Source organism: Canis lupus, chromosome 4 (assembly GCF_003254725.2).
Source record: "Canis lupus dingo isolate Sandy chromosome 4, ASM325472v2, whole genome shotgun sequence".
In the NCBI taxonomy this organism is placed as follows: Eukaryota; Metazoa; Chordata; class Mammalia; order Carnivora; family Canidae; genus Canis; species Canis lupus.
Window position 1 is genome coordinate 25240483 of NC_064246.1, and position 24946 is coordinate 25265428.

Below are 24946 nucleotides of genomic sequence, written 5' to 3' on the forward strand. Positions count from 1 at the left end.
CCTGTTCTCCTCCTCCCTTCCTCTCTCTCTCTCTAAAAATATAAAAATAAAAATAGAAAAAAACACTTAGCTTATATGCCTAGTCATCTTTTCTATCATATTGAGTTCTATAATATAAGAGGTAGATTTCAAAAACACATTAGAGGGGCACTTCGGTGGCTTAGTCAGTTGAGCATCTGCCTTCTGCTCAGGATGTGATCCCAGGGTCCTGGGATTGAGTCCTGTATCAGGCTCCCATGAGGGAGCCTACTTCTACTTCTCCCTCTGCCTCTGTCTCTGTGTCCCTCATGGATAAATAAATACTTTTTTTTTTTTTTTTTTTTAGAAAAAAGACACATTAGAATATACTTAGGAGAAAGCTTATATGATGAGCATCCAAAAAAATACTACTCAGATAAATTCAGCAAATTTGTATCAGTAAAGGAAGGTCATCAGTTTTGGGTAGAGATTAGAAAAGTGAGGAAAGGAGACTTATTCCTAGCTGAGATAATTACTTGAGGAAGGGTTACAGGTACCCTTAGTATGTATATAGTATATTCAGTGGACTAGACTGTATATGTATGTGTGTGTGTGTATATACATAAATTTTTAAAAACCTTTGGAATGTTTAAATTTGAATTAAATTCTGATGTTATGAAATCATTTCCCTCTGCACCCTGTCTTTGATAGCACTTTTTGAAATAGGGATATATCTAGTTCTAAAAATGCTGCTGTTAACTGTGCCAGACTCAGAGCAGGATGGGATAATTTTCTGATTTCTGTGATCCAGTTGGATCACAATGTCATGGCTCACCCTAAGTTCTGTGTAGAACTACTAAATGCTAACTCACAGAATTAAACCAATTTCCATTTTATCCGGTTAAAATGGAATGCACAGAATTTTTTTAGGCCTAAGATACAATATTATATCTAATTTACTGAAACCACTAAATGTCAGGTAGAGAAAAGTCTTGTGTAAGTAGGAATAATATAGTGGGGTTTGAAATGCTTTTTAAAGAAATTCTATAAAATCATGTAAAATGATTTGCGTTTTATAAGTTTGTTAAATCACAAAAGGCCAACATCATTTTTAACATAATATAATATTTGAGCCCATATTTTTGAAAGCATTAGAGCATTTAACCAGTAGTTCTGAAAATGAATCATTTTGCCAGTCATAATCTATATACTTAAAATTCTTTCCCTTTATCTTTCTTTTCAAATTTTTTCTTTTCTTTATTCTGAATTTGGAAAATATTTCAATAAGTAAAAATAAATAAACATGTTTTAAATGTTTTAGAAAAGATTTTCCAAATTAGATAAAAATGTTTGAGGAAATAAAAGCTTCTTTATGCATTCATTGCAATATTGATTTTATCAGTGTGTTTCTGTAAAGATTCTTAAATACTAACTCTAAATAGGTTCAACACATGGTATATATTATGTAATTAATGATAACGTAGAACTATGTTAACCCACAAAATATTGCCAGGGATTTACCAACAGCCACAAATTTAATTATACAGAAGAAAATTGCAGTTGAAAATGTAGTCTTTTGTCTTTCTTTCTTTATATCTAGATGGTACCGTATTATATCCCAATGCAGCATATGATCTCCAGAATACATTGCCACAATTAGAAACAAAGCTTCAGAGCCTGACTTAAGCTTTAATGGTTACAGTTATTTCCATAATGCTAGGAAAAAATAAATCTTTGATCCAGTATCCCAGCTTCAATCCCCTATTCAAAATAATCCAAAAGGCCAAAGATTTCAATACCTTTCATCTCTGCCTAATAACAAAAGTTCTTTGTTTTTGTTTTGTTTTTGATCCTTGGGCAAGTCAGTTGGTTGATGTTTGTCTTCATTTTCTCCTGGTAGGTTCAAGAAGATGATCCCAAAAGCTTCTTTTAGTTTGAAACTTCCATAGATTTTTCTCTTGGTAACTCACAGATTGCAACTCAGTGTATCCATACATCTGTGATTATTTTAATTTTTATCTTTTATTTATAAGAAGAATTATGTATTCTCAATGGAATGGAATGTTATCTTTTTATTTTAAAAATGTGATAAATTGGTCACTCAAAATAATGACTTTGAAATTCTAATAGTAAGAGTTTGATAATATACAAGCATTTATCAATTAAATATTAAATACTATAGCAGCTTAAAATGGACACAAGAAAAATCTGTTATTACTACTTGAGCTATTTACAAAAGTCTTGATGGTTCTAATGAGATAAAGATCCTAGTGTTTTTTCACTTTTATCCTGAAATTCCCTTTATTTCTGATTTGTGTTGAATACTTGATTTTTAGAATACCATGGATTTTTCCTTTTTTTTTTAAGATTTTATTTATTTATTCATAAATAATAATGCAGAGAGAGAGAGAGAGAGAGAGGCAGAGACACAGGCAGAGGGAGAAGCAGGCTCCATGCAGGGAGCCCAATGTGGGACTCGATTCAGGGTCTCCAGGATCACGCCCTGGGCTGCAGGCGGAGCTAAACCGCTGCGCCACCGGGGCTGCCCCCCATGGATTCTTCCTTAGTTAAATTCTTGTTTTGAAGTTAACATCCTCTATTAACTTTCTGAGAAAGAATACCAGAGAGATAAATATTTAGAAACCTAAATATTTCAAAATATCACTATCAATTATTCTCACTCAAGATTAATAGTTCGGCTGCATATGGAATTCTAGGGAAAAAATCTATATAGAATTGTGAAAAATTGGTATATTATATTCTAACCTCAAGCGTTGCTTTTGAGAGGCATCTAAGTGGCTCAGTCAATTAAGCATCTGCCTTCAGCTCAGGTCATAATCCTGGAGTTCTGGGATCGAGCCCCACGTCAAGCTCCCTGGTCACCAGAGAGCCTGCTTCTTCTCCCTCTCCTCTGCTGTCACTGCGTGCCCCTCTCTTTCACTCTGTCTCTCTCAAATAAATAAAATCTTTAAAGAAAAAAACTGTTGCTTTTAAGAAGTCTTTTTTTCCTAACCTTTGTATGTGATCTGATTTTATTTTTTCTAAAAGCATTTATAATCTTCGTCTCTGGTTTTCTAAATTTTCCTGACCAATAAAATGATATTTTCATTCCATATACTTTGTGCCTTCAGATATTATAATCCATGATGTCATTATCTTCTAGTTATATTTATAAAGGAATTTTGTTTTACTTTCTCATTCTCTGTATTGTTTTCAGGTGATTTTTGAGAAGAGAATGGAAATGTCTCGCATTAGAAATGCTATCTGAAAACCAACTCTACATATTTTAATTATTTCTCATTAAAATCTATCAGTAGCTAGTAATAGTTATAATAAATGAAATTGTCTTTAATCTCTGACTTTTAAATAATCTAATCCATTTAAATAAGTATTTAAGAATCAATAATATTTTAAGGTCTGAGATAGATTGATTACATTCTATTTGATTAGAGGAAAAGTGTGACTTTTTTTTTTTTCACAACTTTCTAAATAAAAATAGCAATACTGCCAACATTTGGCCAAAAATGAAGATTCATCTCATTTCATGTACATTTATTAATCACCTACTATTTGCCAGAAACAGTGGTATTTGTTCTCATTGAGCAAATATAGTCCTTCTTAAAGACAAATGACTTCAAATTTTCTCAGTTCACCAAAGTTTGCCTGTGAAAAACACATTTTGTTTTTAAATTTTAAAAAAGTGGTCTGTGTCTTTTGAAGAAGATCTATGTTTTTATTGTAGCGGTTACCCTCATACTTACACTTTCACCCTTCTTTTTTTATTTTTATTTTTTTTGAGTTTTATTTATTTATTTGAGAGAGAAAGAGAACAGGAGCACAAGCAGGAAGGAGAGAGAAAGAGAGAGGGAGAAGCCGGCTTCCCGCGGAGCAGGGAGCTTGAGCAGGGAAGCCTGACACTAGGCTCAATTCAAGTTTCTGGGATCATGACCTGAGCTGAGGGCAGACACTTAAAGGACTGAGCCACCCAGATGCATGCCCCTACTTATTTATACCTTTTTAAGTTATCTTTTCTAAGTCCCTGTTACTTTGCTTAACCTTTTACTGTCTGGTTTGCCTGTTTGGGTTGGTATGCTTTAACTCTCATTTATTGTGTATGTAACAGCCCTTGATTTTATTCTGTTTCTTCCTCTATCATTTTTAGTAACATTCACTTGCATTATTTTTACTTTTCCTAACATAAAATTTGTACCTTACTTTTTTACCCTATTTTTATTCTAATCATAGATGTGCATAGTTTTAAATGTTTTACATCATTTCAAAACTCCCCCTCTAATAGACTCCTCAAAACAACTCAAGGGCACAGAATTATATAAACTCTATATAGTAAAATCTTGTCTTGATTTTTTTTTAATATTTTTTTAAAGATTTTATTTATTGATTCATAGACACAGAGAGAAAGAGGCAGAGACACAGGCAGAGGGAAAAGCAGGCTCCATGCAGGGAGCCCAATGTGGGACTCGATCCCGGGTCCCCAGGATCACACCCTAGGCTGCAGGCGGCAGCAAACCGCTGCATCACTGGGGCTGCGCTTGTCTGGATATAAAAATCTTTGGTATATTCTTTGTTTCATTGAATTTTTTAAAATTTGCTGTTCATTTGTTGCCTTGTTTCATATGTTGGTTATGAAAAGTCTGATATCAGTCAAATTATTTTACCTTTATAAATTATTTGATTGTTGTACCTGGAAATCTGGGTTTTGTTCTTGGCATGTAATTGTTTCACTCTGATATATCTACAGCTTGCTCATTATAGATTCATTTTCCAAGGTATCCAGTGGACCCTTTCAGTGTCTAGATTCAGGTCTTTCTTATTTTTTAAAAGTTTTCTGGGCTATTAATTTTAATTATTAACTTTGTTCTCTTGTACTTTGGCAGAAGGTGGTTATTCCTCCTTCCACTGTCTTATATTTCCATTATTCTTCTCTCTTTTTACCACCTTATCTCATTTTCATTTTCTTTTAGCTTCCTGCCTTTCTTCAGTGTCCCTTATTAAATTTTCATCTGAGTTTTTTCATCCTTGAGCACCCTGTAATTTATTCTTCACTTCTGAATTGATTTTATCTTGGTCTTCCTTTCTCTTTGCTGAGTTCAGTCAACTCTCTTTTTGTTGTTTTGTTTATTTCTGTTCCTAGTTTTGGAATTTCAGATTCATGATGGGTTTTCATATTTTCAAATGCTTGTTTGACTATATTTCATTCCATTTGTGGTATTGCCTTGTTATTTCCTTCTGCATCAGATTGATTTTTCCCTGATGGAGTTCTCCTCAGTTGATATGTATTGATTTTCATTTCTGATGTTTGGTAGCTAACTGTTACCCTTTCTCTTGATCAATGTGAGTGTATGTATGTGGTGGGGGGCAGGAGGTGCTTATTATGGTGCTTTAAGTGATTCCTAGTAAAAAACGGTACCCTCTTCCATCAGTGTATCAAAGTGCAGATTCTTTGGTAGATTTGCTTTGTGGAATGGGGATAGGAGTTGTTTTCAGTATATTTTTCTTCTGGGATAGGTTAGGGATTGTGAGTTCTCCAACTTTGTACTCTCTTTCAAAACCCTAAAGTTTCCCCTTTCCTTCTTTTCATCTTCATTGCTCAGTTGCTAGAGAGGCTTCTTTATTACCTTCTTTCTGTCAGGAAATGTGCATTTTAAAGAACACTCTTTTAAAGTAGTGTACTTTGAATTTCTTACTCTGATCTACATGGATGGATACCTGTTGAATATTTTCATATTTAGGATGGTTATCATCATTCTGGCAGTAGTTTTAGTTTGACATTAGGCCCAGTTACCAAATTCTCTTTACCCAAATGTTTTTCTCAAACTACCTTTCCTCTCCTAATGCCTAATGGTAGAGTAGGGATCTTTCATGAATGTGAAAGATCTTTATATGGAACATGGTAATTTTTCTCTTTTTAATTGTAGTTATTTTGATGTTTGGGCATTCTTTGTAGCTTCACATTATGCTGAGGGCATGTTTTTTGTATATTTATTTTTCTGTATTTCCTTTTCTGTTTTGTCTTGGAGAGAGATAAGACTTAGATGGCAACCATTGCTTCAACTACCTGGTATTCTCAAATTAATATGTTTTAACTTTATACCATGTTTTTTCCCAGCCCTCTCTCCAGTCTAAGTAAACTTATTCGTTCAAAAAATATTTAAGACATTTTTCTAACTACATGCCACACATTGCTCTAGAGATACAATAATGTATAAAACAGATGTTCTTGACCTGCTAGATACTATATTCCAATAGTAGAGAGTACAAATAAAATAAATAAATGAATGTATAAGATAATGTTAGGTAGTGATGAATGCTGTGTTTAAAAATAAATAAAGCCATATAAAAGTGACAAGTTTGGGTAAATTGTAGTACTACCTAGAATAGTTGGGAAGATCTCTTTGAGCAAATTATGTTATAGAACAGTAATGTATATCTTCTTATATTATCATTTACCTTATATAAATCACAAAGATTTTACCACTGAGCAGATTTCCATGACAAATAGAATGGGTGGTGTGGTATTATGGAACATATACCAAATGAGAAAACTCTAAGAGAGTACAACCTCAGATCGTCTGCTCTTCAATTGTTTTCTCACCCTGCTTTAGAGAATTGATATTGATAGAGGATTATTTAAGGACCATAGAGTTGATAGAGGATTATTTAAGGACCATAGAGTCTATCCTTTCTTCCCCAAAACTCCCAAGTTTTAAGCTCAGACCTCAGGGAATGATTTACTTGGTCTTTTTTCCCATCTGCATTGCTTTCACTGACTTGCTTTGATATCAAGGCTATAGTCTTTCACTGAAAAATGGTACAGTGAATAGACTGATCCTGCTATGAAGGAGTTGTAGACTGCTTAGTCTTCTGTGTTAGTCAGTGTTCTATGTGTTATGCACCATATAAGAAGTATATTTAATAACCAAATATTTCTCATACAAAAATGTATTTTTCATCTCTTCAAGAATGGAAGCTAGGTAACTAAGCAGTCTTACATTTTGCTTTGGCTCTCAAGAAACTTAACAGCAGATTCCGAGTTAATTCAAGACTCCTGTACTGTGTACTTCATTTTACAGCCAAATTTAACCTAATCTGAGTTATATTCTCCCTGAGAATTCTTCCTAAGTTGTCTCATTGTTTATAGAACATGGCAGGGGTGTCTATATAAACAAGTAAACAGGTATATAAGGCAGTAAACTGGAATTCTAGTGCTTCCTCAAATCTTTAGTTGTATGACTTTGGACAAGTAGAGCAACCTCTCAAGAAGTTTAATTTTAAATATTTTAGCTGCAGAACACTGTTTTCATCAGGAAACTTGAAAGCTTAATAAATGGACCAAATAGTAGCAGAATCACTGTGTTCAGGCCAATGTCATAGTTACAGGCAAACTAATCCTAATTTAGGAAAAAAATAATTTATTTTAATTCCATTATAGTTAACATAGAGTGTAATATTAGTTTCAAGTGAACCCTATAATGATTCAATAATTCTGTATATTACTCAGTGCTCATCAAGATAAATGTACTCTTCATCCCCTTCATCTATTTTACCCATCCACTCACCCAGCTCCCCTCTGGTAACCATTTGATTGTTCTAATTAAGTGTCTATTTTTTGGTTTGTCTCTTTTTTCCCCCTTTGTTTTGTTTCTTAAATTCCACATATGAATGAAATCGTATATTTCTCTTTCTCAGACTGACTTATTTTGCATAACATTATATTCTAGATCCATCCATGTTGTGGCAAATGACAAGGTTTATTCTTTTTTATGGTAAATGATATTCCATTGTGTATATATATATGTATATTGTGTATATATATATATATTTATGTGTGTGCATCCATATCTTTGTCCATTTATGTCAGTGGACACTTGGGCTGCTTCCATAATTTGGCTATTAAAAATAATGCAGCTATAAACATAGGCATTCATATATCATTTTTTTTTGCATATATCATTTTGAATTAGTTTTTTCATACTGGGTAAATACCCAGTAGTATGATTAGTAGATCATACATACAGTAGTTCTGTTTTTAATTTTTTGAGGAACCTCCTTACTGTTTTCTATGATAGCTGCACCACTTTGCGTTCCCATCAACAGTACACAAGGTTCCTTTTTCTCTACATCCTCACCAATACTTGTTTCTTGTGTTTTTAATTTTAGCCATCCTGATGGGTGTGAGGTGCTACCTCATTGTGGTTTTGATTTGCAGTTTCTTAATGATGAGTAATGTTGAGCATCTTTCCATGTGTCTGTTGGCCAACTGGACTTTGGAGAAATGTCTGTTCATGTCTTCGGCCTGTTTTTTAATTGTGTTATTTTAGGAGGGTATTGAGCTGTATCAATTCTTTATATATTTTAGATACTAACCCCTCCCTTATCAGATATGTCATTTCCAAATATCTTCTCCCATTCAGAAGATTATCTTTTAGTTTTGTTGAATTTTTCCTTTTGCTATGCAGAAACTTTTTATTTTGTGGTAATCCCCAAAAGTTTATTTTTGCTTTTGTTCCTCTGGCCTAAGGAAACATATCTAGAATTAATCCTAATTTTTGTCTAGATAGAATTAGAGCTACTTCTTGGAACAAAAAGATACAACCTGTTTTTCCTCCACTACAGACAGGTTTTATTTTATTTTTTTAAGATTTTATTTATTCATGACAGAGAGAGAGAGAGGTAGAGACACAGGCAGAGAGAGAAGCAGGTTCCATGCAAGGAGCCTGACGTGGGACTAGATCCCAGGTCTCCAGGATCACACCCCCGGCGGAGGACTGCGCTAAACCGCTGGGCCACCGGGGCTGCACGAGGTTTTATATTTTTAATGGGTCCCCTGTTTGCAGTCTTCATAAAGATTTTTAGTTTCTCTATGTTGAATAAGAGTCTTAAGGATAATGAATGGATCTTTTATTATACTAGATCAGTGGCTTTCATACTTTTAACATACATGAAAATCACCTGAAGGACTTGTGAAAACAGGTTGTTAGGCCCACCCACAGTTTCTGATTGCATAGGTCTGGGGTAGGACCTAAATTTTTAATTTTTACCGACTTCCTAATGATACTATAGCTGCTGATTCAGCAATTATACTTTGAAAACTACTGCCTTAAATCAGTATTTAAAATGCATTTTAGCTACTTTTCTTATCTTAAAAATTATATCAAATCATATAACCTGGGCAGCCCAGGTGTCTCAGCGGTTTAGTTCCGACTTCAGTCCGGGGTGTGGTCCTGGAGACCCGGGATCAAGTCCCACATTGGGCTCCCTTCATGGAGCCTGCTTCTCTCTCTGCCTGTGTCTCTGCCTCTCTCTCTCCCTCTCTGTGTGTCTGTCATGAATAAATAAATAAAATCTTTTAAAAAAATCATATAACCTAATAATAGCTGGAACACAATGTTTAAGTAATATATGATCTGAAAAATATTTCATTAACATACAAACTTTAATGTCATAAAGTTTTCATAGCTAATATCAAGACTTATCTGTACCTTTTTGACTTCTTGTGCTACCGTTGTAAGTAACTGGATACTAAGCCATTAGCAATCAGGGTTGGCTTCAGCAATAAAGAAATTATTCAAATCTAAAAGCAATCCTTTGCTTTTGACATCCTGGCAGCACCTAAGGAGAAAATATCAGAGTCAATATAAGTGCATTTATTGACTATTTAGCTCTTTTTTATGTTTAAGGTGCACTTTTGATATATACATGTACATTATTAATTGCTTCTAAAAATATTATGGAAAAAAATGTGTTAGGAATTAAGTCAAATGTCCCAAACTGGATAGATGGACAAACACATTGTGAGATATCTTTGCAATGAAATATTATTAGGCCATAAAAAGTAGTAAATATATAACATACTACAATATGAATAAACATTAGAAATGTTATGCCTAGTAAAAGAAGCCAGACATAAAAGATCATCATATAATGTGTGACTCAATTTATATAAAAATTCAGAATACATAAATCCATAGAAACAAAAAACAAATTAGTGGTTGCCAGTGGCTAGGAGTAACTTTTTAATGAGAGAGAGTTTCTTTTTTGGGGTGATGAAAATGTCTTGAAATTAAATAGAGATGATAGATGGTACAATATTGTTAATGTACTAAATGACATTGAATTGTTCACTTTAAAATGGTTAATTTTGGGGTTCCTTGGTGGCTCAGTTGGTTAAGTATCAACTCTTGATTTTTGCTCATGGTCGGGTGATTGAGCTCTGAGTTGGGCTCTATGCTCAGCAGAGAGTCTACTTGAGATTCTCTCTCCCTCTTCCTCTACCTCTCCACAATGCACATGTACTCTCTCTTGCTCTTTCTCTCTCTCAAATAATAAATATTTTTAAAAATAAATAAAAATGGGTAATTTTATGATATGAATTTCTTTTTTCTTTTTTTTTTTAAGATTGTATTTATTTATTAATGAGAGACACAGTGAGAGAGGCAGAGACATAGGCAGAGGGATTAGCAGGCTCCATGCAGGGAGCTGATGTGGGACTCAATCCTGGGACTCCAGGATCATGCCCTGAGCCAAAGGCAGACACTCGGCTGCTGAGCCACCCAGGCGTCCCTATGATACGAATTTCACCTCAAGTAACAGTTGTTCATTTTAAATCTGAGTTCTATTTTTTTAATACCCCTTTTATTTATTTAAGTAAACTCTGTACCCACTGTATGGCTTGAGCTATACCCCATGCTCTACTGGCTGAGCCAGCCAGGCACTCCAATTATTATTTGTTTTAAAAAATTCAAAAATTGTCTTCAAAAACATTGGTTAGCTTTATTAACACATTCCACCACTTCCTCTACTTCTAGGGAGAAGCTTTGAGTGAGATTGAGGGGAGGAGATAGGGAGCAACAACAACTAAAGCTAGATACCAGTAGCCTATGGAAATTGGATGTAATACTCAAATGTAAGCAACTTGTGTTGTCTTAGTGCTAACCTCAGAAAATAGTCAGATGTTCTCAATTCAAGATAGGACATTAGGAAATGTAATTATAGTTTCATTCTCTCTCTAAATCCACTTTAAACTTCAATTTCTTCATGTTCTTTATTAAGAGGAAGCTAACTCCCATTACTGTTCTACATTGGATTTCCTGCTAATATCTCTCCAACTTTCTTTTTATCTTAGTGGTTGTTTTCATTTTCACTTACTGTGTATTTCTTTCTTTTCCTTTAGTTCAAGAGTCAACAACGTATGACCCTTGGGCCTGATTTCACCCACCGCCTATTACTGTGAACAAAGTTTTATTCAAACACAGCCATGCTCAATCTTTTGTGTATGATATATAACTGCTTTAGTACTATAACAGTGGAGTTGAGTATTGCAGTAGAAATCATCTGCACCACAAACCTAAAGTATTTTCTATTACACCTTTAATAGAAAACATTTGCCAATCTTTGCTTTTATTGACTAAGTGGAAGGTAAAGAACAGATTCTAAAAAGTGAATAAATATCACCACAAATGAAAGTATATAGAAAAGTATAGGATTTCTACTTAGGTTAGCTAGAAGACCCATGTGGTCAGGGTAAGAGTTTCATGAAGGTGAATCGTCAGAGGTAATATAGGAAAGATAGATTACTCTAGAGTATTTTTAATGCCATGTCAGGAATTTAAATGTATTATTAAAAACTGAGCCATTTAAGGTCTTTGAGCAAAAGAATTTTGCCAAAACAGGAAACTGTTGCAGTAGTGTTTACAAAGTAATGAGAGTATATTAATGAGAAGTTAATACTAATGTATTAATGAGAAAGATCACATTAAAGAGTTACTACAGGCTTAAGAATTGATTGGAAATGGGTGCCTGGGTGGCTCAGTCGGTTAAGCATCTGCCTTCAGCTCAGATCATGATCCCAGGGTGCTGGGATTGAGCCGGAGTCAAGCTCTCTGCTTAGGTGAACCTGCTGCTCCCTCTCCCTCTGCCTCACCCCCACCTGTTCATGAGTCCTCACTCTCTCACGCTCGCTCTCTCTCTAATAAATAAATAAAATCTTTAAAAAGTGATTGGACATTAAACATTGGGTTTTGGGAACAAAGAATAATAATTCTTAAATTCAGACTTACTGAGCATAAAATAAAAAATTGTTTACACATATTTGGATGGTGAAGAGCTAATTTTTATGGAAGGTTTAATTAAGTTAGCAGAGAGAGACTATAACACTACGTAGGTTAGAAAACAAATGCAAATTGATTACTAGGTATCATTATTACTAAAGTTGTTAGGGCACAATAGCCACAGGCAAGTTTTCATTGGTTGTATTTTATTTCAGGATACCCCACTGCCATCAACTAGTCGGGGTCCATCTCTATAAAATCCTTTTACCTCTGCTCCCCAGAATGTCATGCTTATACCCAGATTTACTTACGTTATTTCATGCAGAGTAAATTATTTCCATTTTCTAAATACTCTGAATCATACCCAAGAAGGATTCTAGCTCTTTCAAATAAAAATGCTCATCAAGATATTTTCTTCAACTAGATCCATAGTTCCCAAACTGTGCAATGAGACCCCTCAGAGTACTGGGGCAAATTCACAAGAGTGCTATAGAATATTTTATCTCAGAGTAATACACAAATTCAACATTATTAGTGATACATTCCTTTCAGATAATAATCTTGGAATTGGTTGCCATAATTTAAAAAAGCAAGTACCTCCTGAAAATCAGTGCAGAACAGGAAATAAGGGTTACACTATTCAATTAGAATCTGAGGCTTAAGGAGTTGTGTGATGCCCAAAGCACATATCCCATTAATAAGTATTGTGGTTATTTTTGAAGTAAAAAATATTTTGTAAAATTTATATGTATTATTTTCTCAAACCAGCTATTAAGTTGTTAGGCTTATCAGTACTTACTAGGTTATTTGAACCTGTTAAAAATGAAAAAATTAAAAAAACCTAGAACTGTTAGGAGTCTTAGAGTACCATGAAAAAAAGTTGCTATACCCTAGGGTCTTGAGAACTGAGAAAGTTTCAAATTCTCTAAACTGAAGAGTTGTCCAACTCTAAAATGAATACATTCTTCTCTTAGCCTGTGAAAATGCAACAGTCCTTTTTTCTTTTCTTTTTTCAAAATAGCATTTCAGTTACAGGGGATCTAGGTGGAGTCTCAGTAAAAAGCTAACCAGATATTTTTAAATTATTTGTACAACATATACGGTGCTTTGTACTGGAGCAAACATTTAAAAAGTACACTTAAGGTTGCATACAGTCAGGTAAGGGAGATAAGGCAAATGCAAGTTGTTTAAAAATAAAATAGGGTGCCTGGGTGGCTTAGTCAGTTAAGCATCTGCCTTCAGCTCAGTTCATGATCCCAGGATGCTGGGATCGAGCCCCATATTAGACTCCCTGCTCACTGGGGAGCCTGCTTCTCCCTCTCCCTCTCCTGCTCCCTCTGATTATGCTTGCTTTCTCTGTCTCTCTCTCTATATATACACACACACACACACACACACAATTTATATGATATTAAATATTTTTTAAAAGTAAAAATAAAATTCTTTTAGTTATTTCATAATATTACATATTAAAGAGGTTCAAAGAGGAATGAGTGCATCTTGGTGCAAACGTAGTAAGTCTTTGTAGGCTAAAATTTAGATTTCAGGGGGCCTTGATGGAGGGTCAAAATTCCAACAGGTAGAACCAGTGGCTATTTCAGATAGAAAGAACAACATAAAGACCCAGAAGACTTATTTTGGGAGAAGCAAATCATTCTGTATGATTGAAGCAAGGACATATGTTGTGGAGTAATAGAGGTTACAGCTGGTTTACTGTGGAAGTTGGGAGTATTTTGTGGAGAGTTTTGAATGCTGGGGTGTGAGGCATTTGGATTTAATTTTCTAGGAAAAGAAGAGTGATTAGGGTGATTAATCTGTCAGCAGGATATAGGATGATTAAATCAAGGAAAGAACGGAGGCAGAGCTTTTGGAAAGGGAATGATGGATTTTGTTTTATGTATTTATATTTCGAAGGAAATACCAAACTGTATATCAACGTTAAAGAACGTACTTTGTTCAGCATTGCAACTAAGAGTTATAACTTAAACTCACCATTCATACAAAAACAAAACTTTTTAATGTTCTTCATATTACTACAGAAATAATAAAATGGAAATATTTGTGAAGTGCATATAACACGACAAATATTGTATTAAGCACTCATTTAGTTCTTATGATGACTTTGATAGTATCTACTATTCCCATTTTTCAAATGAGAACAGTGAGGCCTAGGGAAGTTACATAACCCAAAAATCACAGTTAAAGAGTAGTCAGATTGGCAAAACTGTTAAAAATAAGTGTACTGTTGGGGTGTCTGGCTGGCTCAGTCAGTAGAACATGAGACTCCAGGTCTCAGGGTTGTGAGTTCAAGCCTGACATTGGGTATAGAGTTTGCTTAAAAATTAATAAGTGAGTAAGTATACTGGTTTGTTTAAACTCTCTGGTACTGAAAATCCTATCAGATTATTTTCATTGGCTTGGACGTGGCTCCTCTCTTATTATTTTATTTTTCATATCATTCTTGATCCCTAATGCCATTCCTCTTCTCACCATGGGAACTCTAATGTGTTTGATATTAGTTTTATATCCTTGAAAAATGTATCATTTTTAGATGTGTGTTTACATTATACACAATATATAAAAGTATGAACTATATAACTTGTCCAATCTGATGTATATATTTCTAGTTTATTGCTTTTAATCTTTATATAATAGTGTGCATTTACCACATTTTCCTTATCTTTTCCCCTAGAGATGGACTTGCAGGATGCCTAACACTGCCTTTCACTTCCAGCAAAGCTATGATTAACATCCTATGTATGTCCCCCTAAAACCTATCTTCTTTCCACTATGTCTTGCTGCCTCCTATTACATGCTTTTTCAGGGGATTATTTCAGATGGAAGAAAGGCTAACTTCTATGTTCATGGAATAGTTAAGATTGCAGGTATTTTAATCCCTAAAAAGATTAAAATATAGTGGAATGAGCAATTTCATTGGCGCTTCAAAAGGAACCATCTAGGCAGGAAGACCTAGGTAAATTATTTGGTTCCATTGATGCATTAGGTTTAGTCAGCGGTAACAAGCATTTGCTAGTGCATTTGTTCTGGCTTTTTTCTTTTAGTGATTCTATTGCTGTCATTGGCATGAAGTAGTGCATATCATAACATTGTAATTGTAAACGATTTATACATTATCTTAATGGTTGTCAAAGTCAGTATTTTTCTTGACAAGCACATAGGAACTATACTTTGTCATAATTCATATTTGATCCTCCCTCTCCTATAAGGAAATACATTTTACGCTCTCTGGGAGATTTACGAAACATGTAGATCCTATTAAGAAGGAAACATATTATTTGGTTGTTGTATTTGTTTTTTGGCTTCTCAATTATTCATTCTTTCATCCTCATTTTCTGACACGTATTACTATGGCATCTTCATCAAGCTATGGAAAACAGACTAAACATGTTCTTTAGAATAGACAACAGTGGTGTGCCTTGAAACACAGCATCTGGTACTCTCAGCCCTCTCATCATTGGTTGTCTAGGTTTGGGGGCACTCTTTGGTTGTCTAAATATTTTTCTGTTACCATACTCCCTATTTAATTTTCTTCTTTGCTGTTATGAATAGTGATTTATATTTACCAAAGTCACCAATCTCCTATTTAGTTTTTTCCTTTTTTCAGCCATGTACTTGAAGAAGTAAAATAGACTTACTCCTGGCTGTTGATCTGCTTTTGCTCTTACTCTTGTTTATTGAATCAAGCTAATCACCATTTATAAACATCTCTTGTTTGTATAAAGATTTACTTCAAGTAATAAAATATTTTGTCTTTTAAATAATTTTGATCAGAAGAGAATTGAATATCACCAAAATTTGAAAAATAAAAAATATATAATTACCCACAATTTTTCTACTCACATTTAACCATTTTTACTCTGTGTATATTCTCTTCCACTTTTTTCCTTTTGATTTAGTGTAGTTTGTAACCATACTTTGTACACACCATTTGTATGCCTTATGTATCATTTAACATTTATGTGGTGTAAACATTTTCCATTTTTCCACTTAGTTTTCATAATTATAATTTTTTCCATAATCATAATTTTAAAAATTTTCAAAATATTCTCTAGAGTAGCAATGTCCAATGGAAATATAAGTCACAGATAGTTGAAAATTTTCTAGTAACCACATTGAAAAAATAAAAAGAAACAGGTAAAATTAATGATGTAGTCTATTTAATCTGTGTAAAATATTTTTCATTTTAACATGTAATTATATAAAATTATTAATTATATTTTTGACATTCTTTTATTCATACTAAGCCTTTAAAATTGATGTTTATCTTAAATTTATAACAGTCGTTTCAGTCACTAAATTGTCAGTGATCAAAATGAAATGTAGCTGTACCAAAACAATAAAATGATGTTTAGCAGAAAAATATTTTCCACTGTTTCTATTTCTAAATGATTAAAGAAATTAAATTAAAATCAAGCCCCACAGTCACATTAGTCCATTGCATGTGCCCATTAGCTACATGTGTCTTCTTACATTTAAATTAAAATTAAATAAAATTTGAAATTCAGATCTTCAGTTGAAGTTGCCACATTGTTCTTAACTAGCCACATTTTAAATGATCAACAGCCAGGTTTAAAGTAGGTGTATATGCCAATTCTTTCTTGACTGTTGTTCCTCAGTCATTAAGTACATTGTTTCCAGGTTTTCCGCAAAATAAATAGTATACCAATATGTTCATGAATGAATATTTTCCCATATTTTAGATTATTTCCTTTAAAGTAGACTCTCAGAAAGAGAATTATTGGGTCAAAGAGTGTGAATTTGTTTATGGTTCCTCATGTGTATTTTCAAATTATTTTCTGAAAAAATGTCAATTGCGCTCCCATTAGCAGTATTAATATATTAATTTTACCAGCCTTTCTTCATCACTAAAGAATCTTTCTTCCTCATGTTGTTTCTTTGTTAGAAAGAAATACTTGTCTATAAATTTGTTAGTATATTACTTGTTCACTTTTAATGGAATGCTTTTTCATGTTCTTGGCTCATTTATTTATTGATGTCCTCATATTTAATTTTTAATCTATTTTTAAAGTTCTTTATAGACTACAGATATTAACCCTTTGTCATATTTACTGTCGACATTTTTTCCTGATCTTTTGTTTGCTTTTATATACCCCTCCTAGTATTGGAAGAGAATCAACTGAAGGCTTTGAGTTTTCTAAGTCTGTCTTTAGATAATTTTCTCTCTTTAGGCTCAGAAGTCATTCCCACTCCAGAAGTTTGATATTTACTTGTTTTATTATAGATTGTCTATGTTTTTTTAAAAAAGAAAAAGAAAACTCGTTAAACTGGAATTTATATAGTTCTGTATTTGCAAGAAAGAACTTTAAATTGTAAGTTCTTAACCTTTAGTCAAAATCCAGTGCTTACTCACTACTTATAGTAGATACTTATAGTATAAGTATAGTATAAGATATAAGTATAAGATATAAGATATAAGTATATAAGTATAAGATATAAGATAAGATATAAGTATAAGATATAGTAGATACTTATAGATAAAACTCAAAGGGTTACTGACCCTATGTCTACTGCTACAACTGTGTATGAAATTTTACCCAAATAAATTCAAGTAGACTGGTTTGAATGCTTGAAAATAATATCTATGTCTACCCTGTTATATTCTAATTACTTTTTTAAATAAAAGGTCCTTTTCCCCCCAATAACTGTGTGCTTACATTTGATAATTATAAGGCATGATACTCTATGTAGCTTTAGTCCCTTTTTTATTTATTTATTTATTTATCTATCTATCTATCTATTTATTTATTTATTTATTTAAATATTTATTTATTTATTCATTCAGAGAGAGCCAGAGAGAGGCAAAGACACAGGCAGAGGGAGAAGCAGGCTCCATGCAGGAAGCCTGATATGGGACTCGATCCCCGGTCCCCAGGATCACACCCCAGGCTGCAGGCGGCGCTAAACCACTGCGCCACCAGGACTGCCCTTTAGTTCCTTTTTAATCAATATTTTTATATTTCGAAGAGTACAAATCCCTAAAATTTACAATCACATGAACACGTGCGCCCACACACATAAACACACACACCTCTATTCTTCAGATAATTGTTAAGGAAATAATAAAAAGAATTTGTGCTCTTAGGTAAGGACAATTAAAAAGCCCAAATGAGTGCAGCAGTTTAGCGCCGCCTGCAGCCTAGGATGTGATCCTGGAGACCCTGGATTGAGTCCCACGTCAGGCTCTCTGCATGGAGCCTGCTTCTCCCTCTGCCTCTCTCTCTCTCTCTGTGTCTCTATGAGTAAATAAATAAATAATCTTAAAAAAAAAAAAAGCCCAAATGATTTTCCTCAATTAAGATACACACTGGTAAAGAGCAAGAAGAACAATTCCTTTCCTTATCTTTTTTTTTTACTTTTATTTTTTTTATTATTTATTTATTTTTAAGATTTTATTTATTTATTCATGAAAGACACAGAGAGAGAGGCAGAGACACAGGCAGAGGGAGAAGCAGGCTCCATGCAGGGAGCCGGATGTGGGACTTGAACCTGAGTCTCCCAGATCACACCTCCCAGATCACACCCTCACAAGCGCTAAACTGCTGTGCCACCCAGGGATCCCTCCTTTCCTTATCTTTTAGTATATTAAGGAATTTAATTATTTTACATCCTCCTATGTAGCATCTAAACTACACCAAGAAATCCTCAGAGTAATTGGATGACAAATTTATTTACAGTTGATTCTTGAAGAACGCAGGGGTTAGGGGTACCAGCACCTCGCACAGTCAAAAATGTGCATATAACTTTTGACTCATCCAGAACTTAACTACTTAGTAGTAAACTATCATTGACCAGAAGCCTTACCCGTAACATAAACAGTCTATTAAATACATAATTACAATAAATAAAGTAAGCTAGAGAAAAGAAAATGTTACTTAAAAACTTATAAGGAAGAGAAAATACATTTATAGGACTGTATTGATTGTATTTATCAAAAAAAAAAAATCTGTGCATAAGTGGACCTGCACAGTTCAATCTCAAACACACAGGTTTCTAAGCATCAAGTGTGGCTATGCTAAAATGGTTCTTTGGCTCTGCCTTAGTCTTTCCCCATCCCTCCTACTCCTTTTTGTTCTGTTTTGTTTACCTTTTTTTTTTAAGATTGTATTTATTTTTTCATGAGAGACAAGAGAGAGGAGGCAGAGACACAGGCAGAGAGAGAAGCAGGCTCCATGCAGGAAGCCCGATGTGGGACTCGATCCCGGGTCCCCAGGATCACACTCTGGGCCGAAAGCAGGTGCTAAACCTCTGAGCCACCCGGGGATCCCTTGTTTACCATTTTAATGAATAAAATCATCTTGCCTCACATTCAGTACTGATTAATATTATCAGATCTTTTAAGTGTTAGAATATGCTTTGCTTTCAGTTGCTCATAGGGACAAAGAGTAATAGGATTAACTGTTGTATAGATTGAAATCCCAAATTAGAAATTACAAAATTTCTTGATTATATACTTTTGTAAACTAGAGCCATATAAACGATTGGCCTGTTTTTATTGTAAACCTGACACTTGAAAAAAAATTTTCTAATGGCACTGTTTTCATTTTTAGTGATAATACAGTCTAGAATGTGTGGCCTAGCAAAGGATATAAATCTAGGAAGAAAAATTATGGTTGGCATCAATTTTAAGTCTTTGTACTAGAACAGAACACAAATCCTAAATTGTTTAAATACTAAAATATTTACTTTAAGTAAAACAAGAGACTATTCAAAAATGGGATTAGTTTAAATTGTGAATTTTCCTCGTTTAAAAGCTGATAGTTTTTTGTATATTCTTTATAAAATTAACAAAACAAAATGGAAGTTATATTGTCCACGTCACAATACTCTTGTGTTGCATTTTAAAGTAAAACACACATACACACATTTGGAATGAGGCCAGATTTAGACTCCAGGGGCATACTGTTCAGTACCTTAAATTACAATCAGATGTATTTTAGCACAGATCAAATTTTCAGTCCGAAGTTGGTGAGAAGCCTAATTATTTGACCAGGTTACTATTTGTGTAGGCCATTCTATGGCTGTCTGTGGTTAATCCACAGCTGGCAGAAGGCTAGCTCTGGGAGGTTTTTATTTCATGCTGGAGCAGTCTGGGGAGAAATGGGGGGGTGAGGGGTTTAAACACTCCTCATTAAATGAAAGACTAAAAAGCAAGTACATACTTATTACTATGGAGACAAGATGCTATATAAACTGTTCATTTTAATTCCCCAAGTGACAAAAATAGCAAAGGAAACAGCTTGGATGTTCATAGTTTGCAAGTGACATGGTAGTCGATTAAAAAAGAAAGGTGAAAACATTTAAAAAATAATGTTACCTACAACTAAGACTTGTTACCTTTTAGAACGGTTGAATATTGCTAAAGAATAAATGGATTGGGATTTTTAAATAATGAGAAAATATTATGTTATTATAATAAGGAAACATTCTTATTAGGATTTCATTAACAATCCTTTAAAGTAATAAGAAACAATTATACTATAAAATTCTTTCTTAATATCTCAGAGCTTATAAGGGCAATAAACCCCTTCATATCCAAGTGTACATGACTCCTGCCTCAAAATTAAATTTTTAGTATCCTCTTAATATTCAATTTGAAAGTAATAGAAAAAATACTTTTTTCTTTTTAAACTTTTTAGAGTTTACATGATGGATGTGGTTAGTCCCTCAGTTATGGTTGAACATTCCAATAGCCTTTTTGTAATTTTAAAAGAAATTTAATCCTATTAGATTAAATCTGTATGCCATAAGTACTTCCCCTTAATCATCCAATCCGGTGGCTTTCGCTCATCTTTTCTTTCCTACCCATTGATAGTATTGGGTACCTTTAAGTATATTCTTAAAATTTCCCTTTTGGATTTCTCTGTCATCATTTCTGCTGTCCTCAGTTCCCTTCCTCTGATTCTTTATGTTTTTCTTTTCTGCTTTTGACTGTTATGAATTGTTGCTGTCCAGATTAACATTCTTTCAATTTTCACACAAGCTTATTAGTCCTTTCTTTCAAGGAAATCTTCATTACCCTTCATCTATCCTCACCCTGCCTGAGAGACTCCTAATGTGCCACTCAAGGCCTTTTGTGTTGTTGTTGTTGTTTCTTCAAGTTTTTATTTATTTATTCATGAGAGACAGAGAGAGCGAGAGGCAAAGGGAGAAGCAGGCTCCCTGCAAGGAGCCTGATGTGGGACTTGATCTCGGATCCTGGGTCTTACCCTGAGCTGAAGGCAGACTCAACTGCTGAGTCACCCAGGCATCCCTGCCTTTTGTGTTCTTAACTGGCCTTTTTTACTTTATCCTCTGTTGCCCTTTGTGTAGTCAGTCTTTACTCATGCACCATTCAAATCAATTTCCAATATAAGCATCCATGTCTTTGCTTACACTTTTTTTTTTAAGATTTTATTTATGCACTCATGAGAGACACAGAGAGAGAAAGAAGCAGGAACATAGGCAGAGGGAGAAGCAGGCTCCCTGTGAGGACCCCAGCATTACAACCTTAGCCAAAGGCAGATGCTCAACCACTGAGCCACCCAGGTGTCTCACTTACACTGTTTTTTATCTAGGAAGTACAAATCTTTTTTTTTTTTTAAGATTTTATTTGTTTATTTAAGAGAGAGAGCACAAGCAGGGGGAATAGCAGAGGGACAGGGAGATGCAGACTCTCCACTGAGCAAGAAGCCCTGCTCGATACTCGATAAGTTATAATTAAAGTATTTTTCTATTATTTTTTCATTATTTGAAATTTTCAAATCAGAATCTTCCCTATTTTTTTTTAAAGATTGTATTTATTTATTCATGAGAGACACAAAGAGAGAGACAGACAGAGACACAGACAGAGGGAGAAGCAGGCTCCATGCAGGGAGCCTGACGTGGGACCTGATCCCGGGACTCCAGGAGCATGCCCTGAGCCGAAGGCAGGCGCTAAATCGCTGAGCCACCCAGGGATTCCCTCAAGTCAGAATCTTCCTAAAAACTTCACCTTAGATGTTTCATAAGCTAACAGACTAATGATCTTAGTAAACTAACTTCATTTCTAAACTAATTTCAGTTTTTAATAAGTAGTATATTACTTACAAGAATCCAAACTATTTATAAGAAGCTAAAAGGATCCAATCTGCCTTTACGGTTTCTCTAATTTAAATGTAATCATTGTCTCAAATGAGACCTTTGAAATATTTTTTATTCTGTGGATTCCCAGAATTCTTTCAGTATTGATAATAGAAATCTAATATAAAATAAGTAATGGATTATACTCTGACATAATGGCACATATTAAGCATATTGTACTCAAATGATAGATTTTTCTTCTAATCAAATGCTGCTGTTTTCTGCCTTGCATTTTATACCTGTATTTTAAAGTTCATAATACATAGACTTTTGCATTTTTTATAGGTGCCTTTTATTCTGACCAAGAATGACTCTGTGGAGATGGCATTTTTAATTTCCCCTCCTCTTTTCTTTATCCAGGGCTTTTTTCTTACAGTTTCCCCAGAATCGGTATTAAAAGTGGCTAACCATGCTTCTGAAAACAACAGAATTTTCACTTTGAATTTGTCTGCACCATTTATTAGTCAGTTCTACAAGGAATCATTGATGAAAGTTATGCCTTATATTGACATACTTTTTGGAAATGAGACGGTGAGTTGCTTTTTAAAAAAATAAGTGCCTGATGTTTTTCTGGGCTTTTTTGGGTTGGGGGAGGTATTTTTTTGGTTTGTGTGTAAGTTTAGAAATAAAAACAGAAATACTTGAAAAAATATAATTGAAAATTACACAACAAAACTGCCTCAGTTTAAACCCCTCTAATTTAATATTTGTAATATTTTATTCACTATACACTAGTTTTCTTTCATAGTAAGAAATTGGTCTTTTAAAGGATTATTGAGGTTTATAATTTACATACAGTAAAATTAACTTTTTGCTGTACATTTCTGTGAGCTTTTGCAAACACATACATGACATGTAGCCATGACCACAATCAAATCACTTCTGTCAACCCTTTCAGTCAACCTTTCCCCTTATCCTGATCCCTTCACATCAACTGATTTGTTTTCTGACCAGTTAAATAATATTATCCTCTGCAATTCTCATGGATTCAGGTAAGGGACATTTGGTCTAAAATGAATGTTTATAAATTTAAATATTTATTAAAAGTATGAGTCCATTTAATAAATTGTGAGTAAATGTTGATATATTATCATTTGTATTGAATTTTGTTATTAATATCATTTTTGCTTATATTTGTATGTTGTATTTGAAAGTGATAAAATAGTTTTTTTTTAACTTTCATCGTTTTTTCTTTTTACCAAGATTATACTTTCTTTTATTCAAAATTAGTGGAAAGTAATTTTTTTTGCTCATATAGTATTTATAGCCTCTGTTTAACCTATAGACTTTAAACATCCATGGAATAGAAAAAAAAAAAAAATAGAGACCTTCAGTATATCTTCTTGTGACCTGGGCAGTATCACTTACCTTTCATGAATCTCAGGGTCTTATGTGTAAAGTGAACATATTGTACTGGCTATCCCAGAAGTCCATTTTGACTCAAAGTCTATAACTATAACATAGTTTGATTATATTCACTAATCTTGTATCCAAATAAGATAACTGTGTTGTCTGTATAGAATAACATAAATTTGACCTGGACATAATTTATGAGATTACCTTGGTGATTTGTAGAAATAATATGGTCTGAATATCTTCAAAGACACTTTGAAGGATTTAAATGCTACATTTTTGATGATTCACAAACTGACATAATGGCAAGAAATAGTGGTAATGGCCTAAGTATCTGCTAGAAGTCTCATTTGATTAAAATCTACAATTCACATTTTCTTTATCTCTAGTTTTATTTTCTGAAGGAAAAAGGAAATAACTAGGAAAAGTGCTAATCTGGCCTTTTAAAATAACATGAAAGAAGTGGTCATCAGTATGGTGGTGTGAGAATCCTTGGGAGAAATTGCTATTTGAACTCAGTTCTTTGTTGTCAGGAAAGATCAAATGGCAATAGTTAAATGTATGTTCTGTACTTTAGAAGACAAATTCATAAACTTTTTAAAAGATAACTATCATTCCAAAGAATGAGCCTTTAGAATTAAACTTGAGGGAATTAAATACCATCAAAAGTTGAATACTGACTTTATAATATCAAATGACCACAATTAAGAAAGCAATGGGGAGGAGCCTTAAAAACAAAACATTGGAGCATGCAGAAAATTGTTTAATAAGAGCTCACATTTGGGGCATGTGCGTGGCTCAGTTGGTTAAGCATCCAACTCTTGGTTTCAGCTCAGGTCATGATGTCAGGGTTATAAAATAGAGTCCCATGTCGGACTCCTTGCTCAGTGCAAAGTCTGCTGGAGATTCTCTCTCTCCCTCTCCCTCTACCCCTCCCCTGACTTCTGTGTGTATGCTGTATCTGTCTCAGAATTAAAAAAAAAAAAAAAACATTTGTTAAACACATGTAAAAAAGATAGCATTTACAGAACCAGAGAATAACACTAAAAGTTTGGCATAGATTTGGAAGAATAGAAAAGAATAAATGCCCAGGATTATTAGGTTTGCAGAAAATGCTGATATCAAAATGGTCCTCACTTTAAAAATAAATAAATAAATAAATAAAAACTTCCAAATGCACAGCAAGAACAAGAAAAAAATATTTGGACTTCATCAAAATTAACAACTTTTGTGCATCAAAGGACACTATCAAGAAACTAAAACCTAAAGCCAGCAGAAGGAAGGAAATAATAAAAATTAGAGCAGAAATAAATTATATAGAAACTAAAAAAAAAAAAATAGAACAGATCAGGAGCTGGTTCTTTGAAAAAATTAATAATATTGATAAACCTTTAGCCAAACTTATCAAAGGAGAAAAGAGAAAGGAC

The 24946-nt window shown here is 33.6% G+C and overlaps 1 protein-coding gene across 13 annotated transcripts in view; it reads left to right on the plus strand.

The window, feature by feature from the left end:
• ADK (adenosine kinase) overlaps positions 1-24946 on the plus strand; it is a 506333-nt gene that overhangs the window by 322208 nt on the left and 159179 nt on the right. For 11 of the 13 annotated variants that reach the window (XM_025434871.3, XM_049108811.1, XM_049108813.1 and 8 more), the window contains one exon: positions 22527-22697. The exons of the other annotated variants lie outside the window; for them this stretch is intronic. In XM_025434871.3, the coding sequence (XP_025290656.1) occupies positions 22527-22697 (171 nt within the window). The remainder of the gene's footprint in view (positions 1-22526; positions 22698-24946) is intronic. 13 annotated transcript variants of the gene reach the window in all.